Consider the following 26,738-nt stretch of genomic DNA (forward strand, 5'->3'; position numbering starts at 1 on the left):
TAAAGAAAAGTTATTGAAACTAAATACAACTAAATAAACAACAACAACTAAAACAAATAACAACAACTACTAATAACAATAACTAAATAAACAACAACTAAATTCCATTCGTTTAGCATTGCGCCATATGTTGTTCCTACTAAATCGAAGTAGTTGTGTTTTTTTCATATTATACCCAATTGTTTAATTAGAATTGCTACATTGAATTGTTTCATTAGAATAAGTGAGTTGTAAGCCGAATTTTTTTTATTCAAGCATTAGCTCTAAAACTATTTCATGATAACTTTCATTTTAAAATTGATGTTTGTATCAAAATAAGTATTCTTTCTAAATTCAATTTAAAAAAAAGTTAAAAATATGGGGCTTGATTATTATGGATTGCTGGACTTGAATAGAAATGCTACAGATGAAGATATTAAGAAAGAGTTTAGGAGGCTGTCATTAAAATTTCACCCACAGAGGTTTTAGACATTTATTATTATTTTTTTTATAATTTAAATTTATTGATCAGCCTATAAATTTCAATACAAAATGTTTTGCAGTTATGAGCTTCAACCGTTTTAAAAAAATGATTGATATATTTTTAATTAAAACTTATCGAATAATTAACTTTAGAATGGAAAAATTAAAGATTGGCAGGGTGTAAAAAAAAATATTATAAATATATATTTAAAGAGTGCCCATTGCGAAAAGCGGCTTTTTTTTTTTTTTGTTGCCAGTGTGTGTTTGCGTGGAACACCCTGTCAAATAAAATAGAAACAAAACATAACTTGAGCATCAAAAAATTATTATCTAAATAAAATGCATTTTATTTATTAAGCACAACTTCTTTATTAACAAACAAAACATAATTTAAGCATAAAAACATTATAATCTAAATAAAATACATTTTATTTATTAAGCATTTTTTATTATTTAAATTTTAAATTGCAACAAGGAAATGGTGTGAAAAATTTTTAAATTATAAGGTATACAAAATTTTAAGGTATGTAATTTTACGGGGGGGGGGTGTGGCAAAATACAAAACTTGAGCGAAGTCGGTTGAATAACTTCTGAGAAATCGAATTTTAAAAAAGTTGCATGTTCGAAGTACGATTCCTCAGGAACTATTCAAACCGATTTCGCTCAAATTTTGTATTTTGCCGCCAAGTAAAAGTACATACTTTAAAACGATGTAAGTAAATATGTACCTTACAATTCAAAATTTTTTCGGCTATTGTTTAATAAATAAGATAATATATATTCACAAAAATTAATTTTTTTCATGCATCTTTGGGTAAGCGAATTTTATAACATGGGAGCAAACTTTTTTACTTCGCTTAAAGAGTTCTCGAGATAAGGCGAAATAAGTAAAAAGTAAAATTAATATTAAGGAGTCTAAACTTTGGATCGCTCTCCTGACCAAACTAAGGAGACCATATTTCCCATATTGCGGCTACACGCTATATTTTGAGGGTGAGAAATCCGAATCCGTTAAAAAAGAGGTATGTTTATTCAGAGAAAGTACGCTTTTGCATCTGATTTCTTTAAAATACCGTCGTATCTGAGTAACCTTAAAATATCGTCTATGCTAATTAATTAGCATATTTGAGGTCACCTCTCAAACCAGTAAGATTGAGTCATACAGCGTGAAGATCCGATCCAAAAGTTATTCAGGGCGTCTTTTTTTTTTTTTTCTTTCTTTTTTTTTTTTTTTTTTTTTTTTTTTTTTTTTTTTTTTTGGCGCACTATACATGCTAATACCGTGATACAAACTTTGATTAACTTTGTCTTTTTTTTAAATTAAAAGATATATCCGATTGGAGGAAACATGAGTACACATTTTTTTAAAATTAATTTTATCGCTTCTTCTATTTTTTTTTTTTTTTGCGAAATTTGCCATTTTTGTAAGGAGGCTACGCATTTCTCGATAGGGAACTATTTATATTCATTTACGTCTTAAATGTGCTTAAATTCTTTATTATTTGAAACTATAGAAAAACCAACCCAATATGTGGTTATCATATTATCTGATTAGTGGATTAGAACTCGGATCATCTTAAGTTTTTATGCCAGTCAGAAACTTTATATTTTTTGTTACCAAAATTAGTTTGAAATATTTTTTCTTAATGGTGGGCACTTGGGGGTTGTCCCATTGGCCGAAAGAATGCCCGAACTGCTACTCTCTTGTAAATTACCCAGTGGGCACCTGTGGCGAAGCGACGGCGGTGGAGCAGCGTCACCCACGTCACACAACCACAAACCCGTTTATAGGGTGGGTCACATTCACACAATCACACACAAAGGAGAAAGGACATTGAACACAGAGAGAATGAAACACCCATGCTCTAAGCAGGATTCGAACCCGCGACCAGCGGCTCCGCAGTCAGGCACATTAACCGCTCGGCCGCCTGGTCGGCGGTTTGAGATATATTTATTGAAAAATTGCTAATATTTTCCCCGCTGCTTTGTTTGAGTGAAACAAAAAAAGATGTATGCCTTTGGATTTTATTTGTTTTATATTCCTTGTAAATAAATTAGTTTGAATTAGTATATCACTATCAAAACTCTAAATAACGAAGTTTCAAAAAAGTTTTTTTTTTTGTTAATGAGCAGGAAAATCACAATAGAAAAAGATAGTTTATGGAAAAGGTGTGTTTTTATAGTAGTTAAAAAGCAAAATAAAAATATTTCTCAAACCATAAAAGGAATTTGAAGCATTTCCGCAGCAGCCCATTGTGGGCTAAAGGTGTCAAGAAGGTTAATGCTCCACACTTTCGAGAATTGAGGCAATGTGTCCAACATTGCGCACTTTCCGCCTTTACTTCTCAGACAAACTGACACCCATCGATCTGAAGCTGAGAGGGGGGGGGAGGGCTTCAAGTCGCCAACGGGGATCGTCGTTTACAATGACGGCTCAGTGTCTTAACCATTTAACCATCGCAGCTCATAAATACAATTTATTAAGATCCATAGTCGATTGTTTTATTTAAAATCAAAACTATTCGAGAAAATGTTAACTTAGACAGTTCAAAATAAGTATTAAATCACTATTTATCACGATAAATTTATGAGCTATATTTTTTTTAAAAAACTCTTTACACTGGCCGCAGTTATAAGTAACAGTATTCAATTTTAACAATTACAAAATGTTTATGTGTTTGCTCAGTGCTGCTTCCTAATTTTATTTTATTTTTACTAAATCAATAACGATGGCAGAGGCTGAACTATATCACTTGAGTGGAATAAATCAATCGTCGTTTGCACCATTCCTATTGAACAATTTTTATTCTCATCCCAATAGAAATGTATTCCTATTGGTTGCTATCTGTAACTGAATAATCATTGATAGATTTCCAGTGGACAGGTAAGTGAAGAGACGTTAGCTCCGACATCTCTATTGTATACAAGGATTTTGTTCTTTTTAATGCTAAAATGAAGCTGATATGCGGGAATTGTACTGAAACATCTATTTACAAACACACTTGCTAACAATATTTTATTTATTCTACGCATATATTTTGTTCATTATCTTTTTATTTTAAGTAATTTTATATGTTTATGTTTTATTATATCTTAGAAATGATGATCCTAACTCAGCAAAACGGTTTCATGATATTTGCGAAGCCTATGACGTACTACGTTCTCCAAAATGGAAAGCTTTGTACGACCAATTTGGAGAAGATGGAATAAAAAATGGTGTGCCTGTGCCCCCTGGTCCAAATGAAGAAGAAGGTCCAATAGAAGTATACACTTTTCATGGAGATGAAATGAAAGTATGTACAGTTTCAACCATGCTCAGTATCGGTTTACTATACCTGAATTTTTAGGGGGATTGGGACACCAGCCTGAAATTAACCAATCTGAATAAAATAATCGAATAAATTGAATCCTTGAGGTGTCTAAAATGATATTTTGATGCTCGAAGTCATTATAAAAATATAATTACATACTAAATAATATGAATCTACAAAATACGGTACCGGGAAGCCAAGGTGGCACAGGCGTTAGAGCGTTCGCCTGCTAATGAGGTGACCCAGGTTCGAATCTCAACAGTGGCTAATTGATACAAATCTTGTTCCCTGTTCGCACAGACCACAGTGCTGATGTAAAATATCCTCAGAGGTAGCTCAGTATACAATAAAGTATGTATCATGTTTACCTTTGACGCAGCATAATCGATTCCAGTTTTTATGACATTTTATCCATCATCATTCCTACAGATCTCCATTTTATTACATAGTAATTTAAAAGTTAACGCAAGCTGATCAAACAGCAAAGTGCAAATAAATATTACGCTGATTTCGTTATTATTAATAATTTTTTAAAGCATGATAGATTTTTAAAACTTGAAAACTATAGTCTGCACTTCAAAGTCACAAATAACACTGCCAGCATCCATGACAACAGTCTTCCTCGCCACTGATGCTTTATAGTAGAACGTGTATAAACCGTCTCAAATGTACAATAACCTTCATAATTTCGAAATTTATTTCATTTTCAAACTAATGTATGCCACTGTTATAACTGTTCAAATTACCGAAAATTTTGGAAAATAATTATTATTTTGGAACGTATTAAATTCATTCTATCGATAATTGTTTACTGTCACCATATGCAATGCTCTTTTTTATGGTTAAATTTGACTGGCAATGCCGTAAAACTTCTATCACAAAAAGAACAATTGCTGAAAAGCAAATCATGGTGCCTTAATCAAAGAGATTCTAAAAAGTTTATAAATTGAAACGAAGCCCCGCAAGATGCTGCATGCTGTTATAAAATAAGAAAATTTTAATATTTGATTGTGATAAAATTTTTGCCACAATATAGCTTCATACTAACATTATATCTAGGAAATTGTCTGTATGACACATTATGCGAATAAAAGTAAATATACACATGGACTAAAAGCAAAAACTTCATATTCGATGAAAAGTAGTAAAAACTTTGAGGTCTACACCATAGAGAAGGTCTATACTACAACGCCAGTAGAATGCCACTGATTTCTAACAGTTTCTTTTAAAGTAATTGCATTAGTACGGCCGAAAAATAATATTTCTGCGCATTTCAATGTTCGTTTGTCATTTACCGATAAACTCAACGTACTTCAAAGTCGTACAAATGATATTTTAAGGTTAGAGTGACTTATTTGCACTTAAATAATTAAATCTTATCTTCGAAATTTATGGTGACATAGTCAGCCAAATTGCCTAATACCAGGAGAGGTACAGTCAGCAAAAAAAAAAAGATATCACCCTGAATAACTTTTGTTATAATGATCGGATTTTCACGATCTGAGTGTCAATCTTAATGGTTCCCGGGGGTGACCTCAAATATGCTAATTAATTAGTGCTAACTATTAATTAAGTTACGAAATCTGACACAAAAACGTACTTTCTCTGAATAAACATGTATTTTTTTTACATATTTGGATTCCTAACCTTCAAAATATAGGGGGTAGCCGCAATCTGGGAAATGTGGTCCCCATAGTTTGGTCAGGAGAGCGATCCAAAGTTCGTACCCTTTAATGTTAATTTCGCTTTTTGCGTTTTCAGTCATATTTTCAAAACTAATGAAGCAATTCAAAAAAAATTGCACCCACTCATAAAACTCATTTACCCAAAGATAATTTCATGAAAAAAATAATTTTTAATAATTATTAATTATTTTTTATTATTTAATTAAATTGAGGATGAAAAAATTTTGAATTATAAGGTATGAATTTTTTTATACCATAATAATCTACATATTTTTCAATAGAAAAATCTAAAGTTTCAGCTGTTTTTATTTATTAGAAGCTGAAAAAAATTAAAATTAATTATTTTTAAAAAAATAATTTGGCGACAATAAAAAAATGATTAAATGGGGCGATTAATATTAAAATGTGATAAACTTGCGAGGAACTTGACTTCGCGCGCGTAGTGTAAAATTTCATTCATATTTTTTTCGCTAATAATCGTTTGCTAATCTTTTTATTTTTATTTCTTTCAAACTATAAAATACGATGTTTCTTTTTAGTCATTTAATAATGTATTTGTAATTTAGTAAAGAAATTATGAATAAAACATTTTGAATAAAAAACACTTTATTCAACGAATGTCTAGTTTTATAAAGGCGTGCTTCTGATAGAATATGATTATGTACCAGATTGTGCTTACTTAATGTGATTATTTTTTAATTTTTGATTTTCTTTTTCAATAACTGATACAATTTCAATAATATACACACGTATGCATAGATTTAGAATAATATATTTATCAATTTCTTGAATATATATTTTATAATTATTAATACGAATGCGTAGTCAACATTTTTAATCATCTTAAAACTTCCCCCGGTGGCTGAGCGGTAGCGCTTCGCCCTGTCGTTCCTCGGGCCGGGCAAGGCTGACTCAGCCTTTCATCCCTTCAGTGGGTCGATAAATAAGTACCAAGCATGATTGACTAAACACTGGGGGTTCCGCGTTCGGCTGACCACCTGACCGGAACATCTGCTCCTGCACCCCAGAGCCCTAGGTCCAGAAAACTGAGATGGACATAGTAGGCCTTGGCCCTCCATGGGCTGTCGTGCAGCTGAGTTTAGAGTAGAGTTTTTTAAAACTTCTTTACATCTTATATATCGCCTTAATCTTAAAATAAATTTGTAAATTACCTGTCTATGCGTGTTTCGCAGAATTATTTTTCTAACTTTTTTATTGAATTTTAATGCAATTTTTTTTAAAATCATTTTATGTATATTTTTTTCCAATAATATACTAATCAATTGTTTAAGTACTTTAATTTATGTTTTTCTTTAAAATAAAATTACTTTTTAAATTATTGCTAAGTTCTTATTGAAAGAAAACTTAAAATTATTGCCAGCTATCTGAGAATTAAATCTTGTTAAGAAATTAAAAATATTCTACTGATCACACTCAATATCATTCGAAGCAGAACAGCTGACTATTTACTAAAAATACTATTGTTTACGAAAAATGAAGATAAATTATTAATTTTATTTTTTTTATTACTTCTTATTTATTCGAGTAATGAAAAGTAAATGCGTATGTGCGCACAGGGGAAAAATTTAACAGATTGTTTTGTTTTTTAAATGAACAAAAAACTATGGGCATGCAATTTTAATTCAACATTCAAAGTTAATCTTGTGCGCTAACCCTTTTAAGTTACCCTTTTGTCTTAAAAAGTTGAAAATATTTTCTTTAAAAGTTGTTTGTATAATTTCTCAACTTTTGCACAGTTCAAAAAAATATTGCTATATCAGGAAAATGTTCGATATGCCTTGTTTTGTTAAACAACTACTAAAATAAAAAATTGCAAAAAGATTTGAAAAATGTGCTATTTTTAGAATCATCATCTCAAAAATTGTTCTTTTACTCCATTTGACTTTTTTCTTCTTAAATAACTTATAATCATAGTTTTAACACACGTTTTGAAGAAATTATGTATACAAATTTCTCCTAATATTTCGTAATAAAAAAACAAGAATATTAATGATTTATTTATACAGTGAAACCTGCCAAGCTGACCACACTTGTAAGTTTTACACCTGAATAAGTTGACCTCAATTATCAAGAACGGAAATTTTCCTACATAATAAAGAAGCAAAACCTTTGTAACTTGACCACCTGTCTATCTTGTATGTTGACCACTGAAATAAGTTAATTTTGTCTAGGAGTATTATGAAATTCTATTCTAAAACCCTCATAAATTGACCAGAAAAAAAAAATTCAGAAAATTTTCTGTCATTTCGCAATGTATGTTAATATTTCACTTGTTTGGTGAAATAGTGTAAAAAGCTAATCTAAACCTTTTTGTGAGTTGACCATCTGGGGAAACTGTAGGGAGTCAGCTTTTGACCATTTCTTTCATTCATTCATTGAAAACAGGTGTGTTAGTTGAAAAGTTGCTCTTCTAGTTGCAATAGTGAGCAAATAGGCTTGTATGCGTAGTAATAACAGAATAAATTTTAAAGTGTTAAAATAATTTTGTTTTGTTAAAGTTTTCAATGTTTTCGTGTTCTGATATTTTAAGAAATTATTTTTATTAAACACTTCACATGCATAACTAACAAAATAATTTTTTTTAAAAGTTAGTTAAATATTAAAATTATTTCTGTGTAACAAATTGAAGTTCGTTTAGGTTTAAACACATTTCTTGAGATATTCATTTGGCCATTTGCTAAATCAAATTTTTAAGTCAAGAAAAAGTTTTTTTTTAATGTATAGCAACATGTAGGAAACGAAAAAGTAAACAATGTCCCACCCCTTCTATAAGTTGACCACTTGTCTAAGTTGGCCACTAAAACAATGCACATGAAGTGGTCAACTTACCCAAGTTTTACTGTAATTGTTTCATTGAACCAGAGTAGTTAATTGTTTTCGTAATAATCGGTCTTACAACTATTTAACTTAGATTCTTTGGACTAGGCGTCACTTCATGCATGTCTTTCGAGATTGAAATTTCAAAGATAAAATGTAAAAATTACAAGAATGCGTAAGCTGGTTTCAACTAACAAAAAAAAAGGGACAAAATCGTTGGCAAAAGAAGTTATCTCATGAAAAGAATGTCAGAGTTGAAAAATTATTGTAAAATCTGTAACAATTGTTACTCTTGTTTAATTAAGGGTATTATAAACCTAATTTTCGTTTAATCATGTTTTTTAAAGAACTAACGAAAGGAGTGTGTAAATAACATCAACTCTTTTTACTGCAAACTAAGTTTACTTAATATCATTTGCAAATATTAAGAAGTACAAATTCTTGACTTGCTCCTTAAAATAAAGTTTTATTTTAATCGTAGTTGAAGAAGTACGGATATAGTTAAGGGAGGTATGCGACATTCGGAAAAAAAAAGTCGTGTGATAGAGATAGTTTTAAACAGAACGAATTAGTTCTTTTAATTGAAATGCTGACAATATCATTACAGCATTTTGGTTAACAAGTGCCATGAAAAAAGGTTCTGAACTTAAGATATGGATTTTAATATATTTTCCTATTTACATACCTCCTTGATCTCCGCACCGTTTTAATATTCTGTAAAGCATAAAATGAAATAATGTTGAATAAAAAAATAGATTTCAAATGAAATATTTTATTTTCCTTAATACAGGGTATCTGTTACATTTTAGATTTTCAAATTCATAACTTTTCATGTCTAATTCCAAGAATTTTCATGATTTAACGAAGTTACTATTTTCTCCGATAAAAACAGAATAATAAATTCAAAAAGCATTATAATCACATTATATAAAATAGGTATAACCAAAACACTGCAGTAAGAACGCACTTTAATACAAAACCCCTCTATTTAAGCTTTTAGCTCAATTTCCGCTTTTGGTTTCATATTTTGTAATGTGGCAATCTTTTTCGGAAATATTTTAAATAATTCTTTAAAAATTTCACGTTCATGTAATAAGTTCATTTGAATTCGCAGCTCGCTTTATAGATTTCGTTTCATGTTTTATTCTGTTTCTTCTTTATACTTAATTTTCTGATTTTGCTTGATATTTTTACTTATTGTGTTCCATTATGTTTGTAATTTTTTTGTAAAATTTTTTTGAGTGCTTCTCAAACTATTGCATTGATATATTTTACTTTGGCTATATTGATACAATAATAGAAAGTACTATTTTTTTGCTGATATAATCGTGTAAGCTGATGAAAAGATTATATCTTTTATTTTCCGGATATTTTTCGAATTTTTTTTCCGGTTTCTTGCTGTTTTATTTTTTATTATTATTTTTCTTCCCCCCTTTTTTATTGTTCCGTAATTTTTCCCAAGTTTTTTCTACATTTTGAACTTATTTACTTATTTTATGAGTTCTATTTACTTGCAGCTTATGCGCAATAAATAAAACTTATTATTTTTCGTAATTTTCTTAGTGTTTTTTTGTTTTTATTTATTATGATATATATATATATATATATATATATATATATATATATATATATATATATATATATATATATATATATATATATATATATATATATATATATATATATATATATATATATATATATATATATATATATATATATATATATATATATATATATATATATATATATCAAAATGCTTTTAAAATGCCTTATAACATTTATTAAGTTTTACAATTTTATCGAAAATAAATACCGTGATTTCTATAAAATTTTGCGATTATGCATCAGAATAGCTATCTTTTTTCAGGTCCACCTTTGCTTGATCACTTTTTTTTCCTTTCCTAAGAAACTCGAAGTGCGGGGCAAAAGCATTTAACCCTACAACTCTTCATAAATTTATGATAACTTATGAAAATTTGGTTTTAATTCAAAACTGTCATACAAATTACATTAAAACAGCTTTACAAAAATAAATAATGTCAGATAAAATTTCAAAGATTCTATAATCTTGGAGAATCAAAAACAATTTATTAATTTATTTAAATTTCCTTTTTAAAGGAGATTTAAAAAAAAAAAAAAAGCCCAGAAAGCAACGTGAAAAATTCTTTTGGTTGCTTAGCAACGAGAAGCACTATCTTTTCCCATCTTGTCATTCATTCAGTTTCTTTATGGTTGTTATAAATTATTTCCCCTTCTATGGCGAGGTAATTTGGGATATTTTTAAACCATCGCCAGATATATAAATCCCTATTGCGACCTAATTTACAACCCATTTTTTTCGAAATTTTGTCTACCCCCCCCCCTATTTTAAGGGTCAGGATTCCAAATATGTAAAAAAAAATACATGTTTATTCAGAGAAAGTACGTTTTTGTGTCTGATTTCGTAACTTAATTAATAGTTAGCACTAATTAATTAGCATATTTGAGGTCACCCCCGGAAACCATTAAGATTGACACTTAGATCGTGAAAATCCGATCATTAGAACAAAAGTTATTCAGGGTGATATCTTTTTTTTTTGCGGACTGTACATATCCGACATTTTAAGGTTTTTGAATTTCACAAGGGTAGTAATGCAACAGTTGCTACCAAAAAAAAATATATACAGTCAAACCCCGCTATAGTGAACCTTCAAGGGACCGAAATTTCAGTGCACTATAACCGGGAGTTCACTATATCCGTTACGCAGGCAATTTCACTAATAGTTCCCCAAACTCCTCCCTTTTATTACATTATATTCATATAAATGACTGAAAAATATTATGTAGTAGCAAAAAATGTGTTATTTTTCATCACTCTTCGTCTTGCGTACAAATAAAAATCTTTAGCTGATGAGCAATCCTCAATATCAGATATGGAAACACTTCCCGACTCTCAGATAATTTTTCCTGAATTTCTGTTATTCCGCTTTTTAAAACCTGTCTGATCTGCCATTCGAGCACATAAAAGTAGTTTCTATAGATGGTTTTAAAAATCTGTATATGTATTTATTTTGAAGTAGAAATTTCAAAATTATTACAAAGAAAATGGGGGGAAATCAGTCGAAGACAGAAAAAAGTTCATTATATCCAACTTCCTCACTTTTTTGGTTCACTATATCCACTAAAAATAGCATTATACGTGTATAGCAAGGCACGGGACCGAGCATTTCGTTCACTAAATCCGGGAGTTCACTATAAGCCGCGTTCACTATAGCGGGGTTTGACTGTATATATTCTTGATGTTTATTTAAGTGCATTCGGATATTCATATATGCCACAAGGTGGTTTTCATAGTTCAAAACCGTTAATTTTGATATTTTCGATTCGTAAGACCTACCCAAGAGAAAACAATTAATGAGTATTTTATTTTATTTTTTTATTTTATTTCCAATGGCCGATTATAGACAGTAACAGCATACATAAACATCGAATAAAAATAAGAACAGAAACAAAAGATACTGTAACAAAGTCTATTAATCACAACATGTCTCTAACTTCCCAATAGCGTTCAGTGATAGAATTCCTGCAAAGTGTAGAGCAGCGGAGAAGGTGCGTGGAGTCCATGTCCTCACCAGAACTGCAAAGAGTGCATACCGAGAAGGAACGATAACAAATCTAGACAAATGTTTCCGCAGACAGTCATGATCGGTGGCCAAGCGGAATTCAGCCACCTTTCTTTGTCTTGGGCAATTTCACAAATTTAGGATGGTAGCCCTCCAAGACTTAGTAGAAGTACGGTCGATAAGTTCTTCATGAGCACAGGTCTTAAAGGTCCACTTAATAAGTTGCTTGTTAATGAATCTAGGTGGACAGTATTGTCTGACCCACTTTACTCGCCCAATATTGCGCCAACGGATTTCATTTTATTCCAATCGCTACAATTTTTAAGCGTAAAAAAAAATTTTAAAATTTTAATAAGTTCAAAATGGCATCTTTAGATATTTTGCTCTAAAACCATTTGCACAATAGATGGAAAAAGTTTATTAATAAAGAGGACGATACCATTATTGGTTAAAAATTAAAACTTGTTAAATTTTGTCTAATTACATTACATTCCTGCCTTACTAATAGATCTTATAAAGCTTTATGAATTGAATCACAGGGAATTTTAATTTAGGTTACATCGTGTCTAGGTATTTCGGGATTTTTTCGGAGTGGATAATCCATTTGCGGATTATTATTTACCAAACCTCGATCCCGGATATAAGTTTTTCGAGGAACCAGCTAAGCCTATTCCAGGTCCTGATCAGGAGCACACATTCGAGTTATCCCTGGAAGATGCTTTTTATGGTACAACTAAATCGGTCGGAATACCTCTGCAAGTCGTTGATGAGACAGGCACAAGAACAGTGGAAGTAGACAAAATGTTTACCTTTCGAGTACCAAAAGGTAAGCAGTTCCATAGCAAAATAATAATAATTATGATGATGAAAATGATAATAATAAATGAACATTGTTAGAAATGTTATGATTGAAAACTATTTTATTATGTAAGGGTCTGAATTCTTTGTAAATGGCATACTGCCATGCAATAAGAAAAAAAGAAAAATTTAAGTTCTTCATGATAGATTTTAAGATAAGCGGCCTGACAAATATTTTCTTTCCCTGGTTTATGCTTGCTTGCTATCAACGCTAAAATATTAATTTCTGAAAACTGATAAATGAACTGATGACAGAAAATTCTAAATTTTTTTCAGTGTACAAGATTATAAGTACAAGACTATAAGAAGTGTATAAGATTATTATACAAATATGTCAAACGTATAAAAAGGCAAATTTTGAATTTTTTCGTAGATTTCGTTTATTTTTAAAGCGTGTCAGAATGTGCGTCTCGATGTTACGCAATTTCCCCACTCTTCACACTTTACCCCTCTCCGTTACCATGGTTTCGTCATTTTTTCCACGCTAGTATAATCCATCTCATTGAAACGCACTGGCGTGGGGAAAAATTTGCCTAAACTATGGTTAAGGAGAGAGGAAATATGTGGAGAGTAGGGAAATCGCGTTACCTTGAGACTAGCATTCAATTTATTCAGTGGCGAGAAGAGTTAAGGTATTACGGCCCCCGTCACCTAACCAGTGTCATACAGAAATGTGTGAATGCCCAGGACTAACTTCTTGATTAGATGAAACTAATCATGTCATTGGAAGGAAAAAATATATAAATTAAAAGACAAAACAGTTAGTGATTTGCATACATAAAAATTTAAACCCATATTTTTAATAGATTTTAAGGTAATATCATATGTTAATCACTGTTTGAACATCATACTTTACTGTACCTAAAATATTTCGCTTAAGTCAAGTATTTTTCTGATAATAGTAAATTAGTAGCAGATTTGGCCGGAATAGCCTGGTCGGTAGGGCTCTGGACTTACGTTTGTGAGAATGAGAGTTCGAATCCAGCCGGCCGAAGACTCCCCGTGTAGTAAATGGTGACTGGTGCACGTTAAATCTGTCGGATACAAAGTCCTCTATGTTCCCATAACAAATCAATACCTCTGGAATTGGAGATTGACCGTTCTCTGGTTCGGGTCAAAATTAAGATCAGTGGATGACTGAATGAATGTATGAATGGGTCAGCCCTACGAACGCGTGTGACGTATGGATGTGGCAAAGTCGAATTCTTGGCCAAAGATGGCGCCACTGGAAAACAAGAACAATCGTACCCCTTCTTCCTTAATGGCCGACGACAACAGTAGCAGATTTAAAGTTCTATTTTTCTTTTCCTTTTATGGCTCTACAGCCCACTTTATGGCTATGACTTGCTGAGCAATGTTGCTCAAAACCTTCCTTTTCTTTTTGTTTCGAATTTTCAATTAATAATTTTTTATTATAGTTAGATCTTTTGTTGCACCACCTAACCATGTCTTTTCGGGTTTGAGTTTATTCCAATTTAAGGTCTTCCTCAGCCCCATATATAAATTTTTTTTTCGAATGCTCAAATAAGAAAGAGACTTAAGAGCACATCTTACTAAAATTACAAAATCTGTTCCACAAAAATTATATGGAGTTCTATCTGTCCTAACTGGAGATACAAAATCATTAAAATTAGGAATTATTGCTATCACGGCGGAAAGACTTTATCTTCAGATTGAAGAAGTGAAGGACATGACTCAAAACTTTTATCTTGAGCTTCGTACCCGACAACCTTTTTTAGGCAATTTTGACCAAAATATCACCTTCCTTCCTTATACCTTCTTATGTAAAATAAAACTAAGGACCTTTCTCTTTCAGAAACCTTTTGAATTTTGTCTCTACGTCAAATAGAAATGTTATGATGATATAAAGAAAAAAAAAACATCTATTTTAGTAAAGAAATTGATAACCGAGTCTTTTTTGTCCTTTTTCTCAAAATTAATTTTTCCGTCATTTTCCTTCATTCAAAATGCATTATCTTAAAATACTTCAGTTTAAATTACTTGAAATTTTGTATGAAAGTTATCTATACATATGTGTTTTGCTTATGTTTTCTATACACTAGTGAATTAAACTATTATTTTACATTTTAAAAATAATTAATTGCAATTTTTGGCTTTTTTTTGCCAAATAAGTTTTTGCTGTAAAATTCTAATGCCAAGTCTGTTCCTTAAGTTGAATTTTTGAGTATTATAAAGCAAGAATAATTAAAAAATAATACATTTAAACAAAGTTACCTGATTTTGAAAAAAGGTCCATTTTTGGTCTCTTTTGACCAGTTTTCCTCCCTATTTGTTTGATTTTCATCATATTTTTTTATACATTTATACATGATTTATTGTGTAATATATACCTAAATCTAAATAAAATATTTTTAAATTGAAAATTTCAAAATTTTGTCCCGAAAGGTATTAAGTTGCTAGACTAATTTTGTAGGCTTTACATTATATTTGACCTTCATAAATACGCTCTTATCGCTATGTTGGCATTTAATTTGTTTATGTAAATTTTGTATGTTGGTATTTAATTTTCTAATGTAAATTTTGCAATATTGATATTTTGTCAATTATGTATACGTATATCAATGTTGTTAACTTTGTTGCAAAGTCTTTGTTCTTTCACCTTTGCTATTTTGTCTTCCTGTATGACCCAAGCGTCTTGATTTTATGAATCGAATGTTTTTTTTTAATAATTAGATGTCCAAGTATGACATGGTATTGATGCATTATAGTTAGTCGCATTATTTTATTTATGAATATGAATTATTAATCACAAAACTTTGAACACAATTCATTCGAAACTGTTTCTCTTGCTTGCTGCGCCGTTAAATAGTAAAATTTTTGACCAATCGGTTTCAAATTTTTTAAAAATCTACGTGCAATAAGAACTGCATTCATGTAATTTAAAAAAAAAAAATCGAATTTGGATAATTTTTTTTCAATTTACATACAGCCAGTAATACAAATACAGCCAGTTCATTTCTTCAATTTTTGTATTTGTGACATGAAAAAATAAAGATTAAAATATGCATAAGTTAAAAAAAAATTATTAAGTAAAGTTTATCACGAAATATTCATAAAAAAAAAATCCTTATTTTTTTACAGGCTTCTACTGTGTTGTTCATCCTTACACGCAATATCTACGTAAAGTTTACTTATTTTATTATCATATACTTTTATACTATCATACAGAAAAAATTGTTAAAATTTGGCATTGGAAATTTAGGAAGCCTTATCAATTTTAAAATATTTTTAATAATTTTGCAAACTTTATTGCCCCAAAGTACTTTCAAAAATATATTTTTAATTTTATTTGGTTACCAGTAAAACACAAGTGAGTCACATTGAACTTATTTATTATTATCAAAACAACAACCATTGTGTTTTAAAGTTGTTAACAACAACCATTGTGTGTATATCTGTGTCTGTAATTTTTAATGTAACTCGAAAAACAAAAGAACTAACTCAGAACAAACTCGTTTTCCAAGATGATAGAGCAACTCGCAATATGAGTAGCGGCGAATATAAAATCACTTTATTTATTTAGTCATTAAGTGTAATAGAAAGAAAATTAAAATATAAAAAAACTAGGGTGTATTTAATTAAAATCATTAAATCAATATATGAAAAAGTATGTCGATTTAAAATATAATTGCATTTAAGTTTTAATCATGAATTATCGTGTTTCATAAAAATGACATGGAAGTAAAATTAATTTGGAAATGAAACTGTTATATAACACCCTCATGCAGTCACGAGACTCACTACTCATTTTATGTCACGCGCTCAAGTTTTCGCAGACTACTCTTAGCTCAGATTACAGTGAATTAAAAAAAAGAAAAATGAGGAAGAGTGAGATAGCTTTGATAGAGGTCGAAAACAACATTCTCTTTGAATCTAATTAGTAGGAGAAGCACGATAACTTGAAAGGGATTCTGGAAGAGAAAACGATATTTTATCTTCCGAAAAGGCATTGCATATTTTTTTTTATTTATTTGTTTTTATTTCGATTTTCTTACTGGAGATGATTTTCATTATTCTAACAGTGCCACTTAACATTCGTCCTTCAAGTTATTGAAATTGAAAAAAGTGCGCTTAGAACAATTCTGTATCGTTAAGACGTCAGAGCAGTATATGTGAATTTGTTTCGGTTAAAATTATCAACATTTTGAGAAGTTTTCAGTGTCTGAAAAAAAATGAGTGATTTAATTGCTGCCGATGAAGTTGACTGTCTTATGAAGTACGGTGTTCTCACCAAGAAAGAAGTTTTCAAATGGTGCATTCACGCATCTGCAATTCAAAATTCAACAGCAGACGATAAAAGAAGTGATTTTTTTACATTCGGACCTTCTAAAGGAGACAAGTTTTATTTTCAGTTACCTGCATCTAAAAATTCAGGTTCTCAGTTCAGTGTTTTTCTGTGCAGATTGCCCTCACAAAGTCCCGAAAATCAAACTCAGGACAAAATCAAAATAAAAGTGTCCTTAGCGTTGCTTGATCTCCGAGATCGTTTGCACAATACTTGTGAGAGGATTATGGAAGATTGCGATAAGGTTCAAGCAGTTTTTGATCGTAGTTGTTACGATAAATACCACAGTACTTTTCTTCGATCGGGATTCATAGTTATTTATTGTGCTTTAGACGTCAACGAAGTTATTCAGGACAGTGAAGTTGATAAGGAAACTCCAAAAATCGTCAGCTTCACCGATTCCTTATCCACTAAAGATTTAATTGACGATTTTTCAAATCTATTGGAGAAAGGATTACATAGTGATGTTACACTCGCTGTGAAAGGAAATGATTTTCCTGCTCACAGAGCAATCTTATCAGCTCGTTCACCAATTTTTGCAGCTATGTTCGAACATGATACTAAGGAAAAAGAAGAAAACATAATAGATATTGTTGATATACCTTCGAATGCTATACAACAGTTGTTGTGTTTCTTATATACTGGTAAAACAGGACCACTAACAGTTCAAGATGCTCTATCTTTGTTTATAGCTTCGGATAAGTATGCTGTTCCAAGTTTAAGGAAGCAGTGTTCGAATTATTTGTGTTCAAATTTAAATACTGAGATTTCATTAAATGTTTTAATTGTTGCCTCTCAGCATCAAGACGATGACTTGAAAAACGCTGCAATTCAAGGAGTTCTTGATAATGCAGTACAAGTGTTAAAATCAGATGAATGGTTGTCATTTTTGCAAGAATATCCTGAAATCGCTAACAGTATCATTCTGCAATTGGCGATTAAATCTCAGAGAGAATAATAATATTAAAAAAAAGTAGCTGTTTTTATTTCTATATTTTTAGAATTTTCATGTTTCTGTATTTTTATAATTTTCTATTTTAATATGAATTTTATATTTTTCCACAATGTTAATATATTAGAGGTTTGAAAAATTAAGATCATAATACTCGATAGGAAGAAATTTCTAAACAATAAAATATTTTCTTTACAACTTTGTATGTATCGTTGAACTATTTAAAAATTGTCTGTCAAAAATGATTTGGTTTATACAGGCTTATAAAATTGTTTGAATTTCGATAACAGACTATCTTTAAGAATGTTTTTAATTATGAGAAGATTTTTGTATCGTTAATCTGTGGCAGAATAATTGCCAAACTTAATGACCTGTCACAGAAACTTTATTCTAAGTTAATATAAGTAGTTAACTGAAAGGAAAACGATTGTTTAACTATTGCGAAACGAAATAAAACTTCTCGGGATATTTTTAAAAAAATCGGCAAGGTGGGTATTTATAAAGATCTAAACCTATATTTTAAATATATATTTTAATTAAATGTATGCCGAAATTATTCTATGATAAAAATCAAAATATTTCCGCCAAAACAGTCTTATTTTTTTAAAAAAATTATTAAAATTTATAGGTGATTTTCTCTTAAATATTCTAATATCCAGGGTGGTAGGCCTGGGTATAAAGCCACTTGGAGGCCCTCTTAAAGAATCAACAAGTTTGAATTAACATGCATGATGGCTTTTAATCACAAAATCAAAAGATAATTTTTTACACAACAGCGAATAGTAAGCAACTTGAAGCTTTGCTTAGAATATTCATTTCTTACTTTTTAGATAGAAATTCAAAATTTAGCTGAACTAATGAAAATAATACTAAAATTTAATTGATAGAGCAAGATATGGAAATTATGAAGAATGAAAATTGTGAAGGAAATAAGATATGTATACTATTAAATACACATCTAATTAAAGTGGAAACTAGTTTAAAAAAATAATAAAAATATTTTGTTTTTCATCAATTTCAGTTTAGTGGATACAAAAAAGTAAGTTTTAATAACTTAATATACTTGATTGATTCAATTTTTAATTCAATTATTAAAAGATTTTGATCTATGATATTCAATGTAAATCTGAAATAGTTTGCATGAACTAAATGACATTTCTAACTGAAAACAAAATTTATTAAATTAATATTAGATAAGTTATTTATGGTCTTATTCACGTAATTTGACATTGTTTTTACTTCAACATTTACATGTCTCCTCATTCCATGCTTGTAAGTGTTTCCCCCATTTAACCCACCTAAATCAATAAAAGTTTCAAATAAAAAAAAGGTTAAAATAGCTTTCAAATACGAATATTGTTCAACTTGTAAACAACATTGCAGTCTAATTTATGGAAACAAGTTGATGAGGAAATGTTGTATGTAACTTGTAGAAACAAGTAGTAAATGAAATGCGAAATAACTAAAAATAAGTAGGTAATGAAATGCAAATTAATTTGCAGAAACACAAAAGATAAGGAAAATTAGAATTTGTAAAACAAGCAGATAATGAAATTAAGATTAAGTTGTAAACACAAGAAAATAATGAAATTTAAAAATAAAACAATTGTAGAAAATGAATTTGTAGATCCAAAAAAATAGATGGGTGACATATAAACAGTTTAAACACTTTTATGTTTAAAATTGAACATGAAAAAAGGTTTACTATTTTTTGAATTAATTATCCTGTAAGTTGTGCTCTTATCCTCACAGTGAAGTAATAATTTTAAATACAAATCACCGGAAATTATTCTATAGGGGATAGCAGGTAATCACCGTCTATTACTTTTTTTCAGACTTCTTGTAAAAAAAAGAAGTCCAAAACGCACATACTTTGGGAGTCAAAAATTAATGTTTATGAGACAAAGCAGAAATGCCATCGAATCACTAGTGAATGTTAAAAAAAAACCCAACAGCATCGAAACCAGATTGATTGCCGAGTGAAACTTGGAGAAGTTTTCAATAATCGCGTTTCAACTCATCTCTGTTTCTCTAGACCAGTGTTTCCCTAACTTATGACTTTTGTGTACCCTTTCTAAATTTTTCGTAATGCTGTGTACCACTAAAAAAAAATGAATGCATTTTTTACTATAAAAAATTGCACAAAAGTTAAAAGTCACAACTAGCTGTTGACACCACTAATTATTAACTGTTAATTCTGCAAAAAATAGCCAACAGAGAAATACGTAAGCGTAACTTTTCATGGCTAGCTTTGTTTTTAAATAAAATTTTTTGAAATTTTCGTTTGTTGCAGAATATTTCGCATAAGAACGCGTATCCCCGTTAAACTGTTCCCGTACCTCTGGGGGTACGCATACCACACTTTGGGAAACACTACTCTAGACAATGGAACAGATTTTAGAGTTTTCAGTTTCATTTTTTCCATTAACGAATTGTTAGATTTCGATAGCGGTTATGCTTTTTTTTAATTTTTTTTTTTATCTCGCTTAAAGGTGCAGTTATTTTTGAAAGTGGAATAACTCCATTTGGAAGTTGGTATAAGTCCGAGGCTTTTAAGGGTTAGAGCTTGAATGAATTTACAAATAGTGGCAAAGATTAACTAATTTAAGCAGTGGCGTAGCGAGCTTAACTCACCCCCGGGGCACAATACCCTTTTAGCGCCCCCCCCAATTCGAAAACCATATAATATTATATGTAAAATAAACTCGCAAATTAATAAATAAATAAAGTAAAATAAATAAAGTCATAGACTCAAGCTAGGCTTTAAATTTGAGACAAAAAATGTAGTTGAGAGAACAAAACGAGATTTTGAAATGTATATGATCATCTAGAATTAGTTCAAAAGATACCTATTATTTATTTTACATATTTATAAAGAAATATTTTAAAAACACGCAGTTTTAAAACAATAAAAAAGTAAATATTTATTATCTCTAAAGAGATACATATATTTAATAATCATATTATTATAATACATTAATAAAACTAATTACTACGTCTAAATTTTCCGTGCTTTTGATGGAGCAAATGTATCAATGATATCATCAAAATTGATCATTTAAAATTTTACTCTTTCCACACTTAAAAATGCTAGGTCACTTAGGCGATCTGTCAAAATTAATTTTAATTTGCTGAATGAACGTTCGCAGCTAGCAATTGATACTGAGATAGTCAGGAGTATTTGAAGTGCCGCTCTCAGATTTGGGAAAACATCTTCTCCATTCGAGATTGATTATAAAAGTAAGAAATTCTAATGGAGTTTTAGGTTCAATTTCTTTTCTACCGGGAAGTAACATTTTGCTGTCACATATTTTGATAAAAAGTTCTATTACATTGAAATCTGTATTATAAAATTCACCCAAATTTTTTTTCAAGGTCGTTATCAACATTATCCGTGTTTAATAAATTTTCAACGTCTAGTAGAAATCCAAATTTGAAATTAAGGTCACTTAATCGTGTACACATTTCTTGTTGGAGACGATCAAGAGTGCTTTTCATAACGCGAGAAATTTCACTTTTTGCGGAAAGACCACCATAGCCAATTCTCCAGGCACGTATTGTTGTATCCATATCCCATTTTTCACAAAGAGACTCCGCTTTTTCTATTGCCTCTTTACAGAACTTGTCTCAAATTTCAGCTAGTTCAGTCGCTAATGATTCAAGATCATGGAACACTTCTCTAAAATTCATTCTAGAATCTTGTAATCTGAGCTGCACACGATCAATCCTTTTTAAGATTTCATACCAGAAATGAACTAAAGTTATAAAACTAAAGGTTAGTATATTTTGCAACAGAATTGTAGCTTCACTTCTGTTATCACTTGTAGTGGTAGTGTGCTCTGCTAGTTTTTCTAATAGTTCTTTTATATTCTCTAGCCCATAGATGATAACGCTAACCGCTTGTATTCTGGCGCTCCATCGCGTTTCAGGTGTGTGACCTGCCATCACGGCAGCATTACCGTAACATTGTGATCTGCAGTTTGTTAATGAAATTTCATCGTAATTTAATTTCTCTAAAATTGTATTTTCGATCGAGGCTGCATCTTTAGCATGTATTTCAATAAAACCCCAAAAAGATTCTTTGATGGAAACTTTTTTATTGATAAAATCAACATCTACATACCTAACGACTTGGGACATTTATTTCTTTTGATATCGTTTATTAGTTGATTTCGAACTGTAGATGCCAGTAGATGAATGAATTCATTTTGAATCTGTGGTGACAAATATGAGAACAACAAATTTTTCTGTTAACAAATTTTTTTATACTCTATTCACTTAATAATAGAATCGTCGAGTAGATGTAGTAAGTATATCTTATTTGATTTATTACTTACCTAGAATGCCTTGAACTTGAAAGGTAGTAACATAGTGAAATATACAATATAATTTATGCTGACATTAAACTTATATATAACATTTAATATTTAATAACATTTCATTTTTATTCTAAGCAGAGCGCGATGACAAGGACGCAAAACTGAAAAATACACGCCCAAAATAACTTAAATTTACTATTTCGGGTATTTCATAATTTGTTGCGGGCTTCCGCAACCTGTCGCAAATGTCACGGATATGTACAGTCACGGAAAAAAGTATCCGGAAAGTAACAAATAATCTTTTTTTTTTAAAAAAAAAAACAGATAATTCTCAGGCACACAACGAATACGGCGTTGCTTGTGTCCTTTCCTAGAAACAACAAAACGCTGTATTTGTTGTGTGTCTGAGAAGTATCTATATTAAAAAATAGACGATCCTTTAGTTGTTATTTTCCGGACACTTTTTTTCCCGTGACAGTACATATAACTACATTAGATTGTTATTGTTTTAAAATAACAAGCGTAAGCTACATTGCGTTTATACAAATAAAAATAGTGTTCTGAAAGAAAGAATGTTTGTACTTTGTACACTGCAAATATTTATTATTACATATTATGAGATAATTTATGTAATCACACAGCGTAGATGCCATAAGGAAGTGCTGACAGACACAGGTCGAGTTAGACAGACATAGGTCTGCCAGTAGAAAAGACGTGCCATTTCTATTATGAATATATTATTACAGTTTGATTTAGACTATTAAAGTGACATTATGAAAAAAATTAAATATTATGAATAATATTTATTATATTTCACTGGCACTAAATTTAAAATATATTTTCCAGAAATCAATTATAATAAAAAAAAATTATCCAGCAATTTTTTTGTTTTGCGGACTATTTAGCGCCCCTTTGTGAGTAACGCCCGGGGCATGATGCCCCCCTTGCCCACCCCTCGCTACGCCACTGAATTTAAGTGATGTTTTAACACTATAATTTGATGAAACATGAAAATGCAACAATGATTATTAATACAGTGGAGGGAAAGAAAGAACGACTTTTTAGATAGAAATGAACTAACTCCATTCATAAAAACAACGGCTCAAATTTTAAGTTTAAAACCTTTTAAAGTACGCACTTTAAAAAAAAAAAAAAACTTATTTTCTACAAGGTTTCTGAAAATATACATTAAGGGTGGTGTTTACAGAATATCTTGGATATCAGTAGTTTCTAAGTTGTGCAAAATTAAAAGTTTGAGTATTCGATACCTTCTTATTGATAATAGATACTTTATAAGAAAGATTTTTTTTTTATTTATTTATCTGGATACGCAAAAATTTATCTTATTTTTCAAAGAGTTACACTTAGAAATATCAAGCCTAAGTCAATTAAATAGCTTGTTCATTTATTTTAATCTTGTTTTCCCATTCAGGCACAACAGATGGTCATTGTTTTTATTTTAAGAGCGCTGGGACATCTGGTCCAAACATATTACCTGGCGATGTAACTTTTCGGGCTAAAATGAAGGCACATCCTGAATTTAAGTTAGAGGGTCATGATTTTGTAGTTTCTAAGACCATTCATTTAGCCTATGCTTTGACGGGATGCGTCGTCGATGTCACAACTTTTGACGGAAAAATTATTCATATACCTATCCACGATGTTGTGAAACCTAAGCACAGGTAAAACTTCAGCTTTTACGATAATTATTCTTCCGAAGTTTTTTTAAAAAAAGAAATATCACCGATATAATCATGATTTATAAGTGAACGAATCATCTTTATTTATTAAATGTTTCGTTTAAGTAATTTTAAAATCAAGAACAAGCACATGAATGAGTACACTTTGAAACTAAATCGTGAACCACATCGGCAACCATTAATGTGGTGTTTAGGTGTACTAAAATGACAATAGGATTATTTTAAGCGCTTTTTTTACTATCAATTTTAACGTAATTCAAAAATGATTTTTACTGATGGCAAAATAAGGTGTTGAAACATCATATTATGTATATAAATATATATAATATGTAATATAGCATGTATAAAACATAATGTATATGAAAACAATAAATAATGAGACCAAGGGGGAAAAACAGTTTGTGTTCATTTTTCACAAGAATGACGATTGGATCGTCATTTGTTGCATTTTCCGGATTTCTAAATTTTGACTAATCAATAAGATGAAAAAATCGGTTCTTTCCGAGAGTTATTACACAGTGAAGATGGACCGTACAGTGGACAAACCGTTCCTCTCCGAGATCTTCATATGTATATGGTTAAAACACAAATTAATTTAAAGCTAAGCACTCCTGAAACAGCCCGTTGTTGACCAGAAAAGTCATGGAGGCTTAAGCCTCCAAAATTTTGAGACACACGTCAAGATGGTAATGTGGTCAGCATCGCGCATCGCAGACATTCAGGGCGAAGCGGGCATCAAAGAAAATGAATGTAATATTTAATTAATTTTTAAACGTCGTTTTTAACTAGAAGGGCGTAATTACGTTATTTTTTTTATTTGCGCAATAATATTTTTTTAAAATTCAATCACGTACTTTATTTAAGAAATTATGACTACAATATCACGCCTGGCCAAATCACTGGAAGCGAATTAGAATAATTTCTAAGCAGCAGAACCTAGTCAGCTTACAGTTTTATCCTCACATAAGAAGTTTCACTTTATTAAGTAGGCAGACATTTGATTAATTAACATAATTATTATTAATTAACATAATTAATTAAATTACTATTAATCAACATAATTATTCTTTTAGAATTTGTCTTAAGGGAGAAGGAATGCCAGTAATAGGGTTTGCTTGCAGAGGAGACCTGATAGTCGAATTTGAAATACAGTTTCCGAATCGTCTCAGCGTGAAACAAAAAGAACTCATAAAACAAGCTATGTTTAACACAAGTTGACTCACTATTATCAGGCATCTGTTTCATGAAAATCAATGATCTCTAGAAAATAACACTACAAATAATAATGATATTTTAAACTTTGTTTCTGAATTTTAAGCGTCTATTTTAATGATAAAATCAAAAAGATTGAAGTAAACATTATCTTTGAATTCAAGCAATTTTTAGTTACTTTTTTTGAAAATTCAATTTTATTTGAAGGATCTGAATATAAATTGAGTAAAGCAAGTTCCAGGCTTAATAGAATTTTTCAATATACCCCCCCCCCAAATACTGTAAGTTTAAACTTATTGCTAACCCACCTGGGTGTTTAGTTAAATTTAAAAGTCACAAAATAAACAAACAAACAAAAAAAAACATGCAATATATTATGCTTTCTACATCGCATAAAAATAAATTCCTGGAGAAATCCTGCATGAAAGAGAGCATGGGTATTTTATCAAAATTTAAGTTTCTTTTCTTTTTTCTGGAACTGAATACAAATGGAATTAATTTGATTCTTAGTGGAGAGATATTTCTTTTCTTTACAAAATAAAGTTTATAAATCTTTTTTTTTTAAGTTTAAATTTTTTTTAGCTGAAATGAACTATTAGAATTAACAGTCTATGTGCTATTGTTCTATAAATATACAGAATTAATAATAAATAAGCTGTTACTATCGTAGATATTCCATCAATATTAATATTTAACTCGTATAAATACAGACTGATTTGTAACAGTCGTATATTTCAGTAAAAAATTAAGTGAAAAAGTATACACATTAGGCACTGAAAATTAATATTTTCAAATGTTTTTTATATGTTCTCTGTAATGATGTTTCCTCCTTTTTAACTTCTTTTTTATTGTTTAGTAGATAAAAAAATTATTTCACTAATCTTCATCCTTTCGTTGATGAGTTTAATAATATAACCTGCATAGATATACGTATGCATGTTTTATAGAACGTTTGGTACGAATCTTACTATATTAATTTATAGCTTAAAATAGATTCTCTGATTACTTTTAAAACTTAGGAAATAGTTCTTTTACAAAGATATTCCAATTAAATTATTTTCTAAAGTTAAAGGGTAATAATTCTTAGAAATATACTTATTAAGAAATTCTAAAAAATTCCATAGTGTCTTTATGGTATTATTTGTTAAAACCAATAGAAATGGGTAAATTTTCCTTTTGGAAGTCATTTAATTATGTTAGGGAAAATTTTGCAATCAATTCACTTTCAGATAATAAATAAATAAAATAATAGCAAGACAATAATAAAAAACTAAAGACTAAATAAATAAATAGCAAGACAGCCCAGATTTGAGTGACTTTTTCATAACCTCTTGCAATCCTGTCATCCTACTGCCCAAACCCCAATACTTTAACTGAGGAATTACAGAATTTAACATCAGATGCTAAGTAAAAATAAAAAACAATATTTGTGTTGTCTATTTAAAATACTTGTCGTTTCTACAAATAACATATTTTTATTTTAAGTAGAA

General features: G+C 29.9%; 1 protein-coding gene across 1 annotated transcript; it reads left to right on the top strand.

Annotated features, from left to right (window-relative positions):
* The first annotated feature begins 312 nt into the window (after nucleotides 1-312).
* On the top strand, nucleotides 313-25,531 carry LOC107452812 (dnaJ homolog subfamily B member 13). Its single transcript, XM_071185207.2, has 5 exons — nucleotides 313-461; nucleotides 3,560-3,755; nucleotides 12,472-12,727; nucleotides 23,769-24,018; nucleotides 25,110-25,531. The coding sequence occupies exons 1-5, from the start codon at nucleotides 358-360 to the stop codon at nucleotides 25,252-25,254; spliced, it is 951 nt and encodes a 316-aa protein (XP_071041308.2). The 5' UTR covers nucleotides 313-357; the 3' UTR covers nucleotides 25,255-25,531.
* Nucleotides 25,532-26,738: the final 1,207 nt, after the last annotated feature.

This window comes from Parasteatoda tepidariorum, chromosome 5 (assembly GCF_982258835.1).
Source record: "Parasteatoda tepidariorum strain Cologne lab strain chromosome 5, Ptep-v5.0, whole genome shotgun sequence".
Taxonomy (NCBI): domain Eukaryota; kingdom Metazoa; phylum Arthropoda; class Arachnida; order Araneae; family Theridiidae; genus Parasteatoda; species Parasteatoda tepidariorum.

Bases quoted from the DNA above. Each gene is read 5' to 3' on its own strand.
- LOC107452812 (XM_071185207.2), top strand. From the start codon at position 358: ATGGGGCTTGATTATTATGGATTGCTGGACTTGAATAGAAATGCTACA. The intron at 3,756-12,471 runs GTATGTACAGTT...CATCGTGTCTAG, and splicing joins TTCATGGAGATGAAATGAAA to GTATTTCGGGATTTTTTCGG. The intron at 12,728-23,768 runs GTAAGCAGTTCC...TTTCCCATTCAG, and splicing joins TACCTTTCGAGTACCAAAAG to GCACAACAGATGGTCATTGT.